Source organism: Drosophila guanche, unplaced genomic scaffold, assembly GCF_900245975.1.
Source record: "Drosophila guanche unplaced genomic scaffold, DGUA_6, whole genome shotgun sequence".
Lineage (NCBI taxonomy): Eukaryota > Metazoa > Arthropoda > Insecta > Diptera > Drosophilidae > Drosophila > Drosophila guanche.
Genome location: NW_022995749.1, coordinates 3391066 through 3406850, shown reverse-complemented (window position 1 = coordinate 3406850; position 15785 = coordinate 3391066). Strand labels below are relative to the sequence as shown.

Here is a 15785-nt window from a genome sequence, read left to right as displayed (position 1 = left end):
TTTTTCTGTTTGAATTTGTCGCCGAGCATGTTACTTTTGTATTGATCAAACGACTAGAATTGGTATTCGATTACGAGTTCGGAATTGACTCTGTTGTTACAAGGTGAGTTTCCACAATAAGGTGCAAATCATCGTCATCAACAACAATCGAGAAAAGGTGCAAGGTGTGTGACCTAAATAGTTACAAATATATTTTAAAATATAAGCAGGGTAAACGTTTATGGTTTATGTTACGTTTCAAGTAAGTAAATTTTGTCATGCAAAAAATGGTATAACCTAAATTGCACTGGCAATGGTATACATTTTAAGTACACATAGATTAATTTTTTGTATCGCAAAGGATATTCAAGATAGAGGAGGGTTAATTGAGCTAGGTTCGTTTTTTTCTTGGTACATTTTGTCAATTACGTAGCAATCCATTCCCACTCACGTAACGTTTTATGCTATTTTTGTTGGTTGACCTTTTTTGTTTTAAACTTAGTTTGTAAACATTCCAACAAAAGGAAGTCGTGAAAACGATCCAATCTCTTAGATAATTGATTGATAAATCGGAAAAATTTATAGTTTAGCACGGAGGCTCCTAATTAGCTAGTAATATTGAATAGAACATAGAATTCAAGGAAAATATTTTCGGATTCACGGTATATTTACAGTATATTTTGAAAATGCAAGGGTATATTTCCGTATGTCGGTATGTTGTATCGATAATTCCGCGGTCACACTGAAGGCCCAGCGACTTCAAAAATTTAAACAAAATTGTAGCATCCCGGCCAGTCGTTTTTGTCAAATAAAATCAATATGAATACGCCGGGCATGAGCCTTTTTCAGGGGGCCGAGCCCTTGAACGTGAGCTCGACACTGGAGCGCCAAGAAGAAGAAGAGGCTCTAGAGGATCAGAAACGACGCGACGAGGAGGTGAGCAATTACTAACAAAATATGTGCACAAACACAAATATCTGATTACTCTGTGCTTTAGCTAGGCAACTTGCTGGAGAATGCCTTCGATGATCTGGATGACGACGAAAGTACAATCGACTCGACTACACATTTCCAGTCAGATTTGTTGCCCGAACAGCCGCACCACCACCACCACCATCAGCAGCAGCAGCAGCAGCAGCAGCATCATCCCGCTCAAGGCTACGTACAGCCAACAGCAGAAGAGGACCATCACCATCGGCATGCCAGCGAAATTCACAAGCTTAAAATGATGCTGGAATCCAAGTCGCACGAATGCGAACATATCGGACAGCAGGCCACGGATGCCCTGAAGAAGCTTGATGACGAGCAAAAGCGCGTGCGCATTTTGCAGGCGGAGCTGGACCGGGCACTTCGCGAGAAGCAGAATACACATGAGCTGCTGGTGGACACGAAGGCGAAGTGCTCAAATCAGGAGAGCAGCATGGAAAAGCTGCGGGAGGAGAAGAAACGTCTGGAAGAGGACAACACTCGGCTGGAGGGGCAGCTGGAGCTGACACGAGCGATCGTTTCCGACCTGAAGTCCAAGTACGACATGGTGGAGCGTGATTCCCACAAGCGGGATGATCGCATCGCCGACTCCCGCATCAGGCAGTTGGAGGAGCATCATCGAGCCCAATGCGATCTTCTACAGGAGCAGCTGAGCCAAGGCACCGATCAGCTGAACAAAAAACAGAACGAACTGGAGAAGATGACCGCTCGCTACAACGCCCTGCAGTCCAACCTGGAGGCCACGCTAAGGGAAAAGGCAGCCACGATAAATGAGCTAAACGCGGCCCTGGACGTGGCCCAGAGTCGCTGCCAGCAGCTGGATGGCAAGCCCAATTACGAGCCAGAGTACTCGCGCCAGCAGCACTACATTAGGGAGTTGGAGGCCAAAATCGATGCCATGGAGCAGACCATAGCCCTGCTGAACGGGCACCTCAGTGGGGCCACAGCAGAGCTGGATCTGATGGACACGCTGCTGCAGCAGAACCAAGCGGACGAGCCGTCTACAGGTCCGCGGGCTGCTTCGACCCGACTGGTGGGCAGCACGCCGCTCAATCCCGTTGATCGCATTGGCCACATCAAGCAGGAGCTCTACCGAGCTCTGGCCAATCTCAAGAACATGAGGGAGCAGGTGCGCAAGCTGGAAAAGCAGCTGGAAGAGCGTAATCAGGAGCTGCGGCTGCTGCGCGGGCAGGAGAACCAGTCCCTGGTGCAGCTTGCCACACTTAAAGATGACAAGATACGACTGGAGAGCCGCGTTAAGAACATGCAACAGGAGCTGGAGGAGCTGGATCGCAGGTCGAAAAATGATTCAAAATTGCAGGAGGAGGTAAATGCTTTGATGGCTGAGCGGGATGCGGTGACAGAGCATCGCCAGAAGATGGACAACCAGCTGAAAAAGGTTCAGATTGATCTGGACAGGGTGAACCAAGATCACGAGAAGCTCAAACAGAACTATGAGCAGCTGCTGCAGGATAACCGCCAGCTGCGATCTCGGGACACAGCGGACAACATGCGTCTGGATCTGGAACGACACAAGATCTTGCTGAAGGATGCCCAAAGCGAGGTGGAGCGACTGAAGAAACTCTACGCAGACATTGCCAATGACAAGGAGACGCTCAGCTACGAGCTTCGCAAGCTGCGCGAACTGGACACAGTCAAGGAGCTTCACGAGCAGCGCCAGCAGTTGGCCAATCTCCAGCGCACCGTGCAAATAGCGGAGCTCAAGTCAGAGGAGTTGGCCCGCATTCTGGAGACGGAGAAGCACAGTCACCAGCGAGAGCTGCAGGCCATGCGCGAAAAATTCGAGCACGACAAGTGCGAAGAGGTGGCCGCCGCCGCGGCCAAGGAGAACTCCGCCAATTGCAGCAAATGTGTGGAAAAGTGGTCCGAAATCACCAAGGTGAGTGCTTGTTTGAGTACATCAGAGATACTTAAACGTTTACGTCATGAATGCGTTCTCTTTCAGGCTGAGATTCAAATGCTTAAGCTTCAGAGTATCAACGAAAGGCAGGCCAAAGATTTGAGGCAGCTCGCGGAGGAGCTGGAGCAGTCTAAGGCTTTTCAGGCTGAGCTAGAGGAGAAAATTGAACGGTCCAGCCAGCAGGAGAGTCTCCTCAACGAGCTCAAGGAAAAGGCCAAGCAAATGGAGGAATACATCAGGCAGCAGGAAGAGGCGACTGCAAAGAAGACGCCAAGTCCCCCAGGAGGTGCCTCGATTGAGCTCAGCCCAGTGCGTATCAAGCGCATCGAGCAGCGCGTTCGTGACGAAATGGCCAAGCTGTTTGCGGTGGAGCTGAAGAATTTCACTGCTCGCCTGCATCAGTCGGAGGAGAAAAATCGTAGCCTGCAGCGCGAGCATCAACTGGTCTGCGGCGAGCTCCAGCAGCGGCAGAACGAAGTCGACCTGCTAAAGCAGACCATACTGGCGGAACGCGAGAAGATCGAAGAAATACTGGAGGCGAAGGAAGAGAAGCAGAAAGTCATGCTGCAAAAATGTCGCAGCGAAATTCAGGCAAAGAATCAGCGCATAGCAGAGCTCATGCGGGCTCTAGACGAGCAGCATGCCAGCATAGACTCCGAGCGCAAGTCAATGAAGGCAGTAATGGCCCAGTGGGACGCACAGAAGCAGTCTGTGGAGCAGGTGGAGCAGCATTGGCGTGAACAGCTGCAGATGCTGCGCGAAACGCACGAGGAGGCTCTGCGAACCACACAACAGCGCTATCAGAGTGCCAAACGCACGGCCCACAACTACAAGCTGTATGCGGAAGATAAGGAGGCCCACATGAAGCGGGAGTACGATCGCATCAAGCACGAGTACGAACTGTCGCTGGCCAAGATCGAGCTACAAATGAATCAGCGCCTGGAGAGAAAGACTCGCGACAAGGAAAACCAGCCCAGTAACAGTAACAGCAATAATAGATAGCATTAATTATAAATATCGTAAGTAGTTCGTTCGTAGGTAAAAGCATGTACGATTACTAACCCCCAATTGTTTTACGTACAGGAAACCAAATATACTCGCTCGTACATTCCCACATTACGAATGGCTTGGTTGAAGGAACATTTTCCATTGGATTAGTCAGGATGCAGCTAAGGGTTAGGCTGAGCGCACTTCTCCGTTTCCTGCTACAATTTCAACTTCGTTCTGCTGTAGTTGGAGCTCACCGCAGACCAGTTAGTGCTTGGGCTGACAGAGCACACATTCCTTTGTACAATATTAAAGCTGTTTTCAGCTTAAAATATCTTAAAAATTTTTGCATCTTCTCAGTTGCATAATGGCATAATGAAATGCCTTCAGCATGGATGACTTATATGCCTTTCCATATGTCAAGTAGTAGTTCCATCCAGACTCTGGTACACACGTTTTAAACTCCACCTTAACTCGCTTCAAAATAATTTACACATTTGTGGACTAATTTGCTTATCTAGATTATTGTTTGGTTTTATTTTCGCTGAGCGACTGGCTCAATTTCGTCCAGCATTTCTTAAAGATCTTGAAGAACTTGTCAATCTCCTCTCGACTGATGCCAATGGCAGCCGCCACAGTGAGGTAGGGCAGCTCCAGCTTCATCTGATGGGACCCAAAATCTGAATAGAAGTAATATGAATGCCATGTTAATGGTAAATATATTTAAACTGACCTGGGAATGTATGGCCATCAATGACTTTGCTCTGACCGGGGACCACTACGCGTACCCCAGAGACTCCGCGCATATGCAGCATGGCTCCCAGTTGCGTAATACTTGACCCTTGACCCGTGGCGGCCCAGAGAGTTCCCAACGTAATGGCCAACGATATGAAATTGTCCCTGCTCTCGATAACCAGTTCGCCATTGCTTTGTGCAAATTCCATGAGCTGTTCCTTCAGATAATTAAAGTTATCCACTCGTTTCTCGAGCATTGAGTGGTAGCCGCTACGACCCAGTGACAGCAGCGTCATGAATACATCCAACGTTTGGGAGCCACTCGCTCTACCCGCATAACTACTGCCCACCAGGCTTAAGAGACTCTGGTCGAAGCTGGCCACAATGGCTCCACCCACGGGTACCAGCAAATTCTTGTCGCTGCTCTGCACAAAGTAGTCAACGCGTCCCAAGCGCTGCGCCCGCTCCAACTGTCTGGAAATCTCGCCGATCTGCAGCCCATACGCATTATTCACGAGATGGGGCAGATCGAAGCGCTTGGCCAGCTGGGCAATGTCAACGATGTTGTCGCTATTTCGTGGGGCAAAACAGCTGGTTGTCGTGTACAAACATAGGATGGTTTCTGCCCCCAGAGCCTCAACCTGCTGTTCGAAGGCATTCACGTCGGTGCTTAGAGCTTGATGCTGGACCAGACAGGGGACTATCACGGGCTCCAGACCTGCGGCCGTAATAGCTTTAAAGCACGACTTTTGGTCGATGCGTGACCATAGGACATACTTGGCGAGTGGACGCTGCTTGCGCAGACTCTGCAGGCACAGTGTGATGGTCATGCCGGTGCACATGGGTACCAGGAAACAACCTCGGCAGCTGGGCAGGCCTAGCCCCTTTATTAGGTCCAAGATCAGTGCATTCGTGAGGTGTGCGATCAGGGTAGAGCCAGCTGCCTTGGGCTGAGCCTCCAGCAGATCTCCAGAGCGTCCTATGCCATGTCCAAAGTTGTAGTGGCGTCGGGACACAAGTCGACAGGCGATGCGCGCCTCCCGCTCGCCCAATCCCACTTTGTGTGGAAAGTTGTTGCTATCCAATGACGCTATTTGATGCACCAGCTCCTCAATATGCTCATCAGGCCACCCATTTACTGGCAATTTTCGCTGTCATAAACTCTCGTGATTGTAATAATATTTACATTTAATTTTTAAATGGCCTTGCTACCTTTTCCAGGAGTTCTTTAAATCCACGCTTCTTGGGGCGCTGCGCCGCCAGTCCCAGCCGCCAATAGTTTTCGGGTATCAGTTTTTGCGGGACGTTAATATTATCAAAATTCATTATAATACAAAAAAAAATCAAGTGTAAAATTGAAATTTATATCGATATCATTGATAATTTTGAAAATAAAAAGGTATATTTTCGAGGCCCTGACAGTATCTCTTATCGATAATTTTTCTGTCACTATCATCGTATGGCGTCTGACGGCGTCACTATCGTCGTATTGGATAGTCGCAGTGCGAAATTTTCAAACATAAATGAAAAGTGAGGCGTGGTAAAATGTATGTTGTGACTAAGGATAGCTGAGCATTCCACAATAACAATTCGTTTTTCTCATTGGCTATTGGCTGTGCTCTAGGTCGAAGAACAAGAAAGATGAAACCGAGCTTGAGTTGGACGACATCTTAAGTGAATCCACAACAAACTCGCATAAACTTGCCGCATTCTTGCAGCGCAAGGCAGCGGAAGCCCAAAAGCCCAGGCCCAACCTCGTCTTTGCGAACTTCTCCTATGACCTGGACTTTGATGTTCCGCTCAGGAAGAAGCCTCAAAAAGGTACACAGGAGAACCAATTGAAACCTTTGCAAGGGTTGGGTGCAGCAGCGTCAGAGCACCCCGCCTCAGACGTGCCACAGTCGCCTCCCAACTTGCCATCGCATGAGAATGTTCCGCCTCTGTCAGCCAGACATTCGCCTTCACCCGCCCATTGGCGTCCTCCCAGACGTAGTGGCACTAGCGGCCATGTTCCTGGCTCTGATAAGCTGCGACGCCATGCTATACAGCGGCGCTCGCGGAGCTGCGGGCGTCGCCAACTCTTGCAGGACTTTAATGATGCAGCTAATCTAACTCGGAGCTCCTCGAGCCCATTTCCCTTTGTAAGTCACAACAGAATCAAATCCAATGCCAACAAGATGTACCAATTAGTGTATGCAATTATACTTGTAGGTGCCAGAAATAAGCAGCACTCCAAATTGTTCTGACAAACTTCCTGAGAATCAACCAGCGTCACAGCCACGGCCACAGCCAGTGTCGGAGCCACAGCCGATGAATGGACCAATAAATGGTCTGGGTTCAGACTTTGCAGCTGAGATTGCTGAAATATGTGGGCAACGGCTGGCTATGTTTGAAAATAGTATGCTGCAGATGAGCCAAAAGGCAGAAGTACGATCCTCACTGCCAGGATCACGTCCATTGACTCCCTCTGAGAGGCATCGTACTTACACGATCGAGAAGAGACCAATGACTGAGAAACTGCAGCAATCGCGATCGTCGCCAAATACTTCACACTCTAAATCGCCATTGGTGCGTTTGAGACGACTTGAGAATAGTATGCCACCAGATACCCCGAACTGTCTGCACCAATCTGAACGGGAATCGGCACCGGTGGAGGATTGTTTTGTACCGGAAACACAGCCCCAGCAGATCCAGCAGCTAGCCGAAATTGTGCAAAATCTATCTAGGAGTAACAGCGTGCTAGTTATACCAATGGGTGGGGCCTTTGGTCCCAAGCCAGATGCGGCAGAGCCTTTGCCACAACCACAATCGCCGGCTGCATCAGCAACAGAAGCAGCAGCAGAAGAGGAAGCAGCAGCATCTCCAACAGTATCTGCTGGTACTCCGAAATCGTGTGCGCCAGCAGTATCTGCTGGTACTACTTCCAAATCATCAAAGTCGAAGCCACTTTCCCATAACAAAACACCTCAGGTTGTTGATGACTTGGACGCAATCATGACCGACGATGAATGCGATGAACAGCCAAGCGGGTGTGCATTGAACCTGGCGCCGGCCGGTGGTAACACTAGCAGGCGGAGTCGAAGGCGCACGCGAAACAGTCGAAAGCCCTCGGATGACCAGGAAAGTTCCATTAAATTGCTTAACCTCCACCGCTCCAATGCATCAAGCAAGAGGAAGCCCAAGGGCGCCAATGCTCCCATCTTGAATAAGGCGCCCTGTACCGCAATCAATGGTGAGGCGTTTGCCAAGGAGCTGGAACGTATGAGCAATCATGAGATTCTTGATTTGCGTAAGAGAAACTCCCTCGGCATGGTTTACCCGCTGAATGGGAAAAGAAAGCATAGTGCAGAGCAGCAAAAGGCTCTGGAGCAGCAAATTCACTGGGAGCTACTGCAAAGGAATCTGGAAGTTGAAACGGAAACAGAAACAGAAACAGAAACCGAGTCGTCCAGATCTGTATCTGCAGAGCGCGAAGAAAGGGATGGTAGGGAGGAGGTGATGACTATGCCTCCGCCAGCACCAGTCGCCTTTAAAGACAATTCAAAAGAGGTGCAGAACGTTCGCATACGTTCCAGACGTCGAGAGGCTCCAATGGTGGGTAATCGAATCCAACACGGTACAAAAAATGTATTTTCTTTTTTAATTTTAGACCACAGAGCTGGTCAACTACATGGAGCTCTCAAAAACCATGGATCAACGTCGAAATCAACCGAGTAACTCGTCCAAACGCAGCCTTTACACCAAGGGTGACTCGTTCCAAGAAGATGACGACTCGGTGTTGCCGAAGAAGCAGTCAAGGCTGAGTCAAACCCGCCTGGGATCTACTCTTGGTCGTGCCAGGAGCAAGGAAAGCCATGCCGTCGTTGAGGCGGACATTTGCATTGTACCACCGCCACCTCGTTCACTACGATATTCGCAATGTGTGCGGGATTTAAATAGGCTGAGGGCAACCCCGCAGGATTCGAATGATGAAGACACTCCCCTCTGCCATTCGAAGGGGCAGAGTAATAATTTAAACGCAATTGCTTCCCCTCCACCAGAGTTTAATGACAATAATGATAATGAAGTGGATGGGGCAGATTGCTCTTCTTCGGGGCAAGCCCAACATCGGCTCTCCAAATCGCCACTTCCTCCAGTGGAAAGGTCGGATGACCAGGCAGTGCAGAAAGTCAACAAGAATAGACGGAGTAGACAGAGCAGACATCATAAAGTTAATCCACCCTCCCCAGAGAAAAAGACGACAACGGACATGCACAGGGAAGACCTGGCCATCGTTTCTTCTTCAGTGCCAGGCACCACTTCCATAACAGATGATCAGCCCAGCACGAGTCGGGCCGCACTGGACGCACTGGCACGTAGAGCCAATGATCCTGATCCTGATCCTGATCCTGAGCCTGAACCTGAGGCCGAGGCTGAGCCCGAGGCTGATGCCAGACCAGTTGTGGAGGAGGAAGCGGTGGTGTTTAAGAAACCCACGGCGAGGGCACCGCGTACAAAATCAAAGGCAAAATCAAAGGCAAACTCAAAGGCAAACAGGGAGCTGGAAAATTTAAAGGTCTCTTTGATGCATGACGATGTGGAAGTGGACTCCAATGAGACTGGTAAGTAGTGTCGAAAGATAATGCACTATTCAAATATTCTCATTTATTTTCTTCGGTGTTTCGCAGGCAATCGGCGGTCAAAGCGTGGTCAGGTACCACTGAAAAACACTTGGTGCCATACCATGGATCCCATGGAGTTTGACTTCGTTCGCAAATCGGTGGAGACATATGATAGGAAAAAGACCAAACCATCGTCGAAGCAGTCCAGTATGTCGAAACTGTCCAAAATGTCTTTGTTGAAAAGGCCCCCGCTGTGCAGTAGCACCCCGAGAATTTCAGAGGAGCCCCTAAATGCCGTTGCAGAAACGTTTGAGCCTTCAGAGCCGTCTGATTGTAGTTCTCTGGGACTCGCCCCTCTGAGGTGGGACGATAACGAGCGAATAGAGCAAGTGGAAAGCAGCGATGCCCGAAAACAAACCAAGAAAAGTGGACGAACCAAAAAAAAAAGGCAAGAGTCAGCAACGGCTGCCTCAATGCCTCTAACTCCCGTCATGGAAACAGAAACTGAAAGTGAGCCGCAACCCGAATCCGATCCCGATCCCGATCCCGATCCAATAACACCAATAAATGCTCCATCACCAAGTCCCAGTGTCTCAGATGAGCACCAGGCTTCTTACATGCAACTTATGAGCTGGCTGCGAGGCCACAGTAACATCCAGCCAAGCTCCAATATGGAAGACAGCAGCGGAAGCGGGGTAGGAAATACAGTCTGTAAGTACGAGTGTATCACCGAATCAATTACTGCAGAAGAGATTTGTTTTTAATCACGGAATTTATCTTGGATTTATGTTGTATTTGCAGCAGTTGCTAGTGAATTACTATTCACCAACTTGGATGACATTGAGTACGCTTTCTACGAAACCAAGGAAAGGGCGACACTGGGGTATATGCGCTTCCAGCCGCTGCAGAGTCGAAGAAAGAAACGTGCTAGGAGCGTTTCCCTGGTATGCATTCAACTAAGAATTCGTTGGTCTCTGTTCCTAAATAGTCTATAACAATTATCTCCTTTATTATTGGTTTAGAAATTTGTTGTTCTCTTTGGAAAATTTGCATTGGATTGCACTGTCCCGGATGTGGCGGAAGATGATCACCGCATATTAAATATCGGTGACATGGTTGAGATCGAGAAAGGTATGACATTTATCAAACGGCAATTGACTGGCAGTGTCTTATAATCCTACTTCTTTCTCTTTTCAGACACCCGTTTTGGTTTTTCAAATTTATTAAACGAAGTGAGTGTGCTGATGGTTATCCGCCATTAGACCTTCACATGTTACTTTTCATGGAAATATATATTTTGTAATGTATAAAGTTTATAACGCGACTGTGTTGTTGTATAGTTCGAAATATACCTTGTAATAATGTTATCATGCATCTGTGCTGTGAATGTCTGAAGCAAATACGGGTGACTCTGTCCAAATGCACTATGAATATTCGTCAAGGTACTTGACCAGTACCAAAAAAATGTAAGTTTTCATCTCGAGCATTGTCTGCTTGGCTTGTGCGTACTCACGCATGCAAGCGCCTTCTGTTTTTAGATTTGTACGCTCTCATGTGTGAGGGGTTGCTTTCTTGGCTTTTCGTCGTTCTTGCGATTCTTGCTTCAGTGCTGAAATTCGAATGCATGATTGCATGTCTTTGCCAGTACCCTGTGTTTAAGGGTCAACTTTAAATGACAGCAAATAAAATAGTTGTTACAAGTTACGTAGGCTCCTACCATAAATCTCCTACTGGCTTACGCTTATCACGGCAGCTGGTTAATAAGATTTCTGTCTAAATCTGTGTGCTTTTATTTTTGTTGTGTTTGGTTTACAGGACTGGCCCACTAGGAGGAACAGTAGAGAAACTTTAAACACCTTAAAACGATTCAGGTGGTCAGAGTGCGAAAATATATGTATGTATGTATGTTTGTATGCATGCTGCGGTGGCACTGCTCCTGCGTCAGAGCTGCTCAGAATTTCAAGTTCATTTAATTTCCATTTTCTCTCCATTTGGCAAGTTTCCCGCTGCTGTTGCTGTATGGGTATGTGAACGTTTGGGTGGGTGGGTATGTGTATGTTTTGTATGGTCCTGCGTGGGTGCCTGGGTGTCACTGGGGACTTCAAAAGCGAAATGGCAAACAAGCGGAACGAAAGCGGAACAACAACAGCAAAAACAAGCAGTGAGAGAACAGAATGATGAAGCTGGAGCTCCCCTTCCATCTGGAGCGACTCCACATGCATCTTTTGAGGCATTTTGCACGTTTTCTTTGTGTAGCACTTTTTTGAAAGTACACAAAAACATACGCACACCCACACACGTGCTGCCTAAGCAGGAGCAACACAAACATAAATTCGAAGAAGAAAATTAAATCAACAGACATTTTCCAAACTTGAAAGCGGCAGGTGTGCCAGAGTATTGGCACGAAGCCCAGCACCCAGGACCTATGTCCCTACGCTGTCGCTGGAACAGCATTCAAGATTCACAAAACACCATCCGACATTCATTACAAAAGCGTCAAGCCTTTGATCGTCCCACACACCTGGCAGCACGCGACGGTTTTCCCCGATGCTATCGGTGTCCTCAGTTCTGTGAAGCTGCGTAGGCGGGCTGGAATCACCAGCTGGACGCTGCAGCTCGATGCAGCTCGTGCATGCCAATCAGCGGAACACGTTCTCCCAAGAGGCGGGGGAAGTGATTGTGGTGGCAGGGCTGGAGTTCTGGTAGGAAAGGAGTGTGGATAGGGCTGGTTGGTTGCGTTTCCAAGTATTTTCTCCTTTGATTGTTTTCTTTTTGTTGTAAATATCTGTCTCCGACAAGAATAAAATGTATTTTTCTGTTAAAAAGGAGAGGAGCGATATATTAAGTCACAACTTTTCGTCTGATAATAGCCAGCGCTCGTAATACTACGAGTATATTCTATAGAAATGAGTCTACTAAATGTCAGCAATAGGTGTAGGGAATTTGGGAATGGAATCCGAAATGTTAACATATGGAAGCATTTTTAAAATGTTCTTTCTATATTTTAAAGTCTTCTATTTAAGCTATGGGCATAGGTTTTATGGACTACTTCAAGTTTCGTTATGGAGGGACCGCCCCACACAGTATGATTGATGACCGACAGTGAATATGACACTGACAGTGCAACATTAAGCGAACATCAAAGTACTTGACATTTTAGTATGTTCCCATAATTCAAAAGTCTTAATTCCATTCGGGTGTCCTTTGAGCAGGGGATGCAATAAATTTATTTGGGGTCTGCACTCTAACTCTCTAACCAGTCTCGCCCATTAATTCTCCCTTTGCTTGATATTCTGTTGCGTGGATATGAGGTTTATGCCATCAAGTATGCGCCACACACAATCTCCCAAAAACGCCCAAAAAGGTGCTCATGCATATTTTAAAAGTGTTCAGCATGGAGGTAGGTATTAAGTAAGTGGGATGCTGTCAACAGATACGGTTTGAAGCTGGCTAAGAATCCTCACACTACTCTTCTTTGCATGCATTTGCATTTGGGACAAGAGTCGCACCTTTTTTCATTTTGCGAGGGCAGCTTTTGGGAGTGTCCTCGTGTGACTGTCAAATAACTAGACCGGACCCATATCAAAATGTAATTCTATTGTGGGTCAGTATACATATTCAAATATATATATTAATATTTTGTTCCCCTTTCATATAAAATTCACACAAAAAACGATTGAATTTACACTGCTCCAGTTATAAGGATATCTATGCTCTAATTGGTGGGCTCTCCTTTGATTTTGTATAAATCCATATACTTGTGCGACAAATCAGGCAAATGTTGTGTGTGTTCTTTTTAATATTTTGACTTTTTTCTCGCCACACGAGCCACATCGGCCGCAGCACAGGCACCGAGCATACCACATAATCTGACAACGTGCGACATCCCATCATGCCCGTTGCGTCCACTGCCTGTCCACTGACTGTCACACAAACGTTAATTAACAGCAGCTGCACCGCTCATTGCATTTGCGGTGGATTAAAGCATTGTCTCCACTCTACCACGCCCCCTCTACAAAAAGGGCAGGCCACACTATTGCCAGTCGCTGGCTCTGGTTCGGGCACAACCACTCAAATGTCCATCGCCGGAGTCTGGGCTAATGCTAATCAGCCCAACGAGAAATTGGTTGCCGGAACTATGGCTGCCATCGCAGTCGCAGCTGCATCACCCGATTAACAGGTTGTCCTATGATCCGTCTGTCTGTCCCCCCTGTGGTGGCGCATGTGGCCGCTGAATTCATTTTAATTAATGCTGCCACTGGCCGTGTTGGCCAAAAATAAATTATTCAAATTAGGTCTCGCTTTGCACTGAAAAGGGTTTGATTTGAGAGGCTAGAAGCGCTTTGGCTGACCAAAGACAGTTCTTATTTGAGGTAGCTAAAGACAGAAAGACAGACAGACAGTCTCATATTCAACCACTCACAGAGAAGGTTTGAGTGCGTATATTTATGAGTCTAGGATCCTTTACTTATGATTTGAAAAGCTTTTAAAAGTTAAAGTCTTCTCTTTTAACCCACAAAAAAATGGGTTGACAGCCACTAAAAGGTGGCTGCAACCCGGAACCTAGAGACATAAACCTGTAACTTTATCTTTGTGAATGAGCTCGGATTTCGATGGCCATTAAAAAATTATAAGCACATGCTCGTATTTCATGTTTCGAGAGTTTTCCAATTAATTAATCAGGACAGCCCGTTCAAAATGTAAATATGTACATAGCACTTCATTAGTTAGAACTTGTCTGAGCGGAATACAAGTGCTACATGTGTCGATCCAGGCTGCACAGCAGGGCTTTCGGGTTTGAGGATGCTTTTATTTATTGGCCAAGGTTCACAGTCGTTCACGCACATTCGCCACATCGCAGAACAATTTGTATATGTTTCCAAAATTAAATTAAATGTAAGTGGACACAGTTCTTCTCCACTTCCATGCCGAATGGGCACGTGTCCGAATTTAAGCTTTTCTGAAATTCCGATTTTTCCGATAATTTGATTGCACAGCGGAAATGCATCGATTCATTCGAGTGGTTTATGCATGGCAGGATTTTCGTTTCCTGTCTCCGATAAAGCGTGCATTAGGTGGCGAGATGAGCGACGTGGGGGAGAAGTGCAAAGCCGACCAATCGATGAACCGAAACATAAACACACAACTTTAATTTGGCCATCAACATCAGACTGCCGGCCATTGCAGTTCAGTTCACTTCAAGTCAACCCCACCGTAAGGTACTCAACCCAAAGCCAACATCAGAGGACGATGTGGCAGTGGGCTTCGCTGCATAAAAACCACTCAACGAAGACCATTTTCGGGGCCCTTCAATGTTGACAACGCCGAGAGTGCAGACTCAGCATCGACGGCCGCAGAGGCACGAGAAATTGCTTCTGATGGCCGCGACCTTTGGACAGGCGTGCCTAGGTGGCCCAAGAGTCCATCGAAAGTGTTTTCATATGTAAGATGCACACGAGAACGTGCAAAAAGTGCATGCAAAGTGCTTTGCTCGCTGGCACTGCCTGCCCCAGTGCCAGGACAAAGCAATGTGCAACATCGGTCGGTCGAGGCTACCACCAGACCACAAGAGCAACAGGAGCAACAGTTCGCTTTCCCGCTTTCCAGTTGGGGTTGCCAGTTGCCCATGGACTGGGGGACTTGACGCATGCGCAGTGATGACTACTACTAATAGCAGTAGAAAAGAGTAGCAGAATTGGTTGGACGAGGCTCCTCCTATTTCATACTGGAATATATAAAACAACATCAATATCAGCAATTATCTCTGCTGCTATGTCAGCGTAGATCCTAAGCATTGGTTTAAATCGGGACGGACAACTCAGACATCAAAAATGTGTCACATTCGAAAGAATGTGGGCAAATCGAATGACCATTATGACGATGCTCATATTTTAGTTGATATTGTGGATTCATTGGGTATGTGAATTGTATTTTTGTGTATATTCTCCTCAACGTGAAAAGTGTTCCGCCAATATGCAAGCCAATGTTGAGCAATGTATTCCTATGGCGACTCACGCCAAAGTCATGGACAATTCTACGTATTGTTGCAGCACATATTACCCAGTGCAAGGGCATCAGCTGAGCAGCTGAGCAGTTGAGCAGCTGGTCTGGCTGATAAGACACGGCGCACTGGCCACCTCCCTCCTGCTGGCTGGAAGCGCCTCCACTTTAGCTGGAAGCCGCATCCGTCTCGGGCCTTCGGCTGCTTCTCGGCTCTTGGGCTCGTGTCGCAACAGTTTGGCCCATACATCCGCACATTCCCATTCAGTTCCTGTACGGCGTTGCACGTTAACGGTATCGCCACCGTATCCGAAGCGGAAAGCAAACCCCGTTGGCTTGTAGTTTGAAAATTGGCGGCGGTCGCCCGAGCGCGCACAACAAGTGACGATTCCGAGTTCGAATACGTTTTTGAAAAGTGTAATGCAACCGATTGTGGATCTCTAATGAATAGAATGGAATAGAATATTCAAATTATTACAGTGGGATATATAAAAAAACAATTTACTGAAGGTAACCCATCAATGAATGCAAATATACGAAGGAACTGACGTTGATTGTTGGTAAGCCATGCATTT

General features: G+C 47.4%; 3 protein-coding genes across 8 annotated transcripts; 2 read left to right on the top strand and 1 right to left on the bottom strand.

The window, feature by feature from the left end:
* The first annotated feature begins 721 nt into the window (after positions 1–721).
* LOC117585162 (GRIP and coiled-coil domain-containing protein 2) lies at positions 722–4217 on the top strand. 6 transcript variants are annotated; one of them, XM_034274502.1, is made up of 5 exons: positions 725–915; positions 977–1230; positions 1626–1709; positions 1900–2866; positions 2933–3999. In XM_034274502.1, exons 1-5 carry the CDS (start codon positions 799–801, stop codon positions 3887–3889), a joined length of 2379 nt encoding a protein of 792 aa, XP_034130393.1. In that variant the 5' UTR covers positions 725–798; the 3' UTR covers positions 3890–3999. The 6 variants fall into 6 exon arrangements, with proteins under 6 accessions (XP_034130392.1, XP_034130390.1, XP_034130391.1 ...); XM_034274501.1 differs by having other exon boundaries at positions 722–915; positions 977–1984; positions 2048–2866; XM_034274499.1 differs by having other exon boundaries at positions 723–915; positions 977–2866; positions 2933–3906; positions 3971–4217.
* Positions 4218–4379: 162 nt separating this feature from the next.
* Positions 4380–5981, bottom strand: LOC117585164 (O-phosphoseryl-tRNA(Sec) selenium transferase). Its single transcript, XM_034274504.1, has 3 exons — positions 5822–5981; positions 4608–5760; positions 4380–4554 (listed from the first exon to the last, which is right to left on the bottom strand). The coding sequence occupies exons 1-3, from the start codon at positions 5933–5935 to the stop codon at positions 4397–4399; spliced, it is 1425 nt and encodes a 474-aa protein (XP_034130395.1). The 5' UTR covers positions 5936–5981; the 3' UTR covers positions 4380–4396.
* Positions 5982–6061: 80 nt separating this feature from the next.
* On the top strand, positions 6062–10584 carry LOC117585345. Its single transcript, XM_034274789.1, has 8 exons — positions 6062–6156; positions 6234–6750; positions 6821–8203; positions 8259–9210; positions 9277–9921; positions 10012–10154; positions 10233–10341; positions 10408–10584. Coding segments are annotated over exons 1-8 (3816 nt in total). The 5' UTR covers positions 6062–6154; the 3' UTR covers positions 10473–10584.
* Positions 10585–15785: the final 5201 nt, after the last annotated feature.

What these genes read in the sequence shown, in the direction of transcription:
- LOC117585345 (XM_034274789.1), top strand. An exon ending in CGGGGTAGGAAATACAGTCT is followed by an intron (nt 9,922 to 10,011) that starts GTAAGTACGAGT and finishes TTGTATTTGCAG; the next exon opens with CAGTTGCTAGTGAATTACTA. An exon ending in CATGGTTGAGATCGAGAAAG is followed by an intron (nt 10,342 to 10,407) that starts GTATGACATTTA and finishes TTCTCTTTTCAG; the next exon opens with ACACCCGTTTTGGTTTTTCA.
- LOC117585162 (XM_034274499.1), top strand. Translation starts at nt 799, where the DNA reads ATGAATACGCCGGGCATGAGCCTTTTTCAGGGGGCCGAGCCCTTGAAC. An exon ending in AGAAACGACGCGACGAGGAG is followed by an intron (nt 916 to 976) that starts GTGAGCAATTAC and finishes TCTGTGCTTTAG; the next exon opens with CTAGGCAACTTGCTGGAGAA. An exon ending in AGTGGTCCGAAATCACCAAG is followed by an intron (nt 2,867 to 2,932) that starts GTGAGTGCTTGT and finishes GTTCTCTTTCAG; the next exon opens with GCTGAGATTCAAATGCTTAA.
- LOC117585164 (XM_034274504.1), bottom strand. Translation starts at nt 5,935, where the DNA reads ATGAATTTTGATAATATTAACGTCCCGCAAAAACTGATACCCGAAAAC. An exon ending in TTAAAGAACTCCTGGAAAAG is followed by an intron (nt 5,761 to 5,821) that starts GTAGCAAGGCCA and finishes AGTTTATGACAG; the next exon opens with CGAAAATTGCCAGTAAATGG. An exon ending in TGATGGCCATACATTCCCAG is followed by an intron (nt 4,555 to 4,607) that starts GTCAGTTTAAAT and finishes ACTTCTATTCAG; the next exon opens with ATTTTGGGTCCCATCAGATG.